General features: G+C 34.6%; 1 protein-coding gene across 1 annotated transcript; it reads left to right on the top strand.

Annotated features, from left to right (window-relative positions):
- The first annotated feature begins 1451 nt into the window (after positions 1–1451).
- SPTSSB (serine palmitoyltransferase small subunit B) lies at positions 1452–1944 on the top strand. Its single transcript, XM_003422200.4, has one exon. The coding sequence runs from the start codon at positions 1481–1483 to the stop codon at positions 1709–1711; it is 231 nt and encodes a 76-aa protein (XP_003422248.1). The 5' UTR covers positions 1452–1480; the 3' UTR covers positions 1712–1944.
- Positions 1945–3116: the final 1172 nt, after the last annotated feature.

The following is a 3116-nucleotide window of genomic DNA, read 5'->3' as shown; positions in this document are numbered from 1 at the left end:
TGCCAGGCACTATTCTACGATCCAGGTAGAAAAGGTTCAGTGAGGATCACCCCAAATCCCAAGGAGTCTATAGTCTTATGGAGCAAAACTATCCCACTTTTACTCAAAGAAGGATTAAAGAAAAGAGAGACATTTCCAGGTTAGAAGATAGACATGATTGTCATACAATTTCAGCTGTTATTGGAATAGTAGAAGTTATCAAAAATGGACTTTAACGATGTGGCACCATTCTTAGGTATAAGCAGAACAGACATAAAGGCAAGCCTGTATCCCTTCCTGAACATTCACACCAACTATGACATTAAAGTCTGCGAAATCTTACCAGGAATCTTTCTAAGAAATGATAGATGCTGTTCTTTTGGGGTAGTTTTACATGTGGTTGGTCATATCTGAAGGCCAACAAAACATTTCTATGTAGTTTTCATTATGAGTTCTCTACTGAAAAAACAAATGATCACCCAAAAGTACGCTTTTGTCTTCCTATTTTTAGAGGGATCCCCAAGACTTGCCCACATGTTCAGTGATTTGCTAGAAGGACTTATGGGTCTCAGCATATATTTGTACTCAAAGCTAAGGTTTATTACAGAGAAAGTACATACAAGAAGATCAACAAGGAAAAAAGGCACAGGTGGAATCTGGGAGAAATCCATGCACAGCCTTCAAATGCTCTCTCCTTCCCATGAGTGGACACACTGAGTATGCTTCTTTCTCTACCAGTGAAATACACAGTAATATATGTGCAATATTTCTGCCCATGGAAGCCCATCAAAGACTCAGCACCCAAGGTTTTTATTGGGTCTGGTCACGTAGGCACCCTTTTTCTGACAATTACAAAATTCCAGACTCCCAGAATAAAGCAGGTGTTCACCATAAATTGCATTGTTTATACAGTCTAGGCACAGTGAATCATCCTCATCAGTTAAGAAGGGAGGGAACATTCTGGAAGCCAAGTTCCCAGACACCAGCCAGTGGTCTACCTTGCAAGCAGACCTTTCTAAAGATAGCAGCTTCAGGTTTGCTATGTTAACTCTTTTCTGCACACCATTCTTTAAACTTCTGCCAGAATATATGTTGTAAGAAATAGAAAGGTTCACATTTATCTCTCTCTGCACACATGGCTTAAAAAAATGTGATTAGTCTCAATTTTTAGGTATTATCACAAGAACTCTTACTAGCAATTATCATTATTGCATAAATATTACTGTTACTAATATTATTGCTATTAATTTTAGTATTAATAATAATTAGTAGTAGTAGTAATATTGTTAATTTCTATTATTAATGTATTATGTATTATTTCTATATGATATTCATATTAATAACCCATTCAATGATCTTTAACATTCTCTGAAAGGTTTTATTTAACATGCTTAGATCTTGAAAATCGAAGGAGGTTCTGTGTTTGGTTCCTTATTATATTTTCTTCTTATCTGTTGCCTTCATAACAGGTCAGACTTTCTGCAGCTGGAAGGAGCCAACCATGGATTTCAGGCGTGTAAAGGAATATTTCTCCTGGATCTACTATCAATACCAAATTATTAGTTGCTGTGCTGTTTTGGAGCCCTGGGAGCAATCTATGTTCAATACCATCTTACTAACCATTTTTGCTATGGTGGTGTACACTGCCTATGTCTTTATCCCAATCCACATTCGCCTGGCTTGGGAATTCTTCTCAAAAATATATGGATTACATACTACAATTTCTAACTGATCTTATTTGCATTCTGTGAAATGGCATTGCATATTTATATGTTGCTTACAACTTACTGATTTATGCAAATACTTTGTCTTCTTTCACTATCTGACCCAAAAAGCACCCTTATATCCTGCCTGGAGAGCTTTACCTCACATATCATATTCTCTTAACTCATATCTATGACTTCAGATTTTTTGTTGTTAATAAAGACAATTTCATTTAAAAATTTTCTGGAAATCTGACTCATAGGATGCCTACAAGAATTATATTTAAAAGGCTCCTTTGATGCCTATTCTATATTAAAGAATATATTTTTAAAAATCATAGGCTACTGTCAGATGTATCCTATTCTTGTTTATAATATGTAAAAAAAAAAAAAGTAAATAAATTTTATTGACCCCCCCAAAGTCTTATTTTCTAGTAAACTGCTGATACCTGAAATTCTTCATTTTCAAATGCAAAAGAATGGGCTAAAGACAATTATCTCCTTTCAGACATGGTTCATGAATTGTTTCAAATGCCTGTAAAAGTCTGACTTTATGACAGTTTAGACAACAATGTTGATTTTAGATAACCAAGTATTATAATACAAAATAACATTAAGAAATAAAATAGAATCAAAGTAAATTCAGATGTCCTGACTTGTGATGCTGCCTTGCCTTGCATGATGCTGGGGGGAAAAAAAAGAGAATAAAATTTGCTTTCTTTCTGTGCTTTCACTCAGTGGAGAGAGGAAAAAAAAGTATGTACTGGGCTACAGGAAGAAAAGCTAATAAATAGGCTGGAAGTAATATTCTACCAGCAGGAACTCGACAGCGCCAGTTAAATGCTTTGATATAGTGGCTCCTTTGCAGAGCAGAAACAAAATTCATTAAATTTCCTTCAAAGTGTTTATCTTTAAAACATACAAGTTTTAATTATACTGCTGAATCAAATGTGAATGCCAAAGATTAAGCTTTGCAGTTTTTCTTTCCTCCAAAAAAAATATTAATGCTAGTAATTCTGGAAAGTACAAATGCAAATCATTTTTCAACAATATTTGCACTCTTGTTTATGTTATGAAAAAAAAAAAAAAAACTTCCAAGGGAATTAGAGAGAAAGATGTTTGGTATGCCAAATTAATTTGTATCTTTGTTACAAAAGCCAACACATGTTTTGAAGAGAAACCAAATCTGAACATATGCTTGTTGATTTCTGCAAATTAAACTAAGCTTAAATTTATAAGTATCCACCTCCGAACTTGCTTTTCCCTTGTACTAAATATTTTGGTTATTACATTCATATTTTGCCCAAAATTATTCTCTTACTAATCCAATAGGAGCCCCGGTGGCATAGTGGTTAAAATGCTTGGGTGCTAGCCAAAAGGTCAGTAGTTAGAACCCACCAGCTGCTCTGTGGGAGAAATATGTGACAATCTGCT

Source organism: Loxodonta africana, chromosome 23 (assembly GCF_030014295.1).
Source record: "Loxodonta africana isolate mLoxAfr1 chromosome 23, mLoxAfr1.hap2, whole genome shotgun sequence".
Lineage (NCBI taxonomy): Eukaryota > Metazoa > Chordata > Mammalia > Proboscidea > Elephantidae > Loxodonta > Loxodonta africana.
The sequence above is the reverse complement of the archived record's forward strand: the minus strand, read 5'-3'. Positions and strand labels throughout refer to the sequence as shown.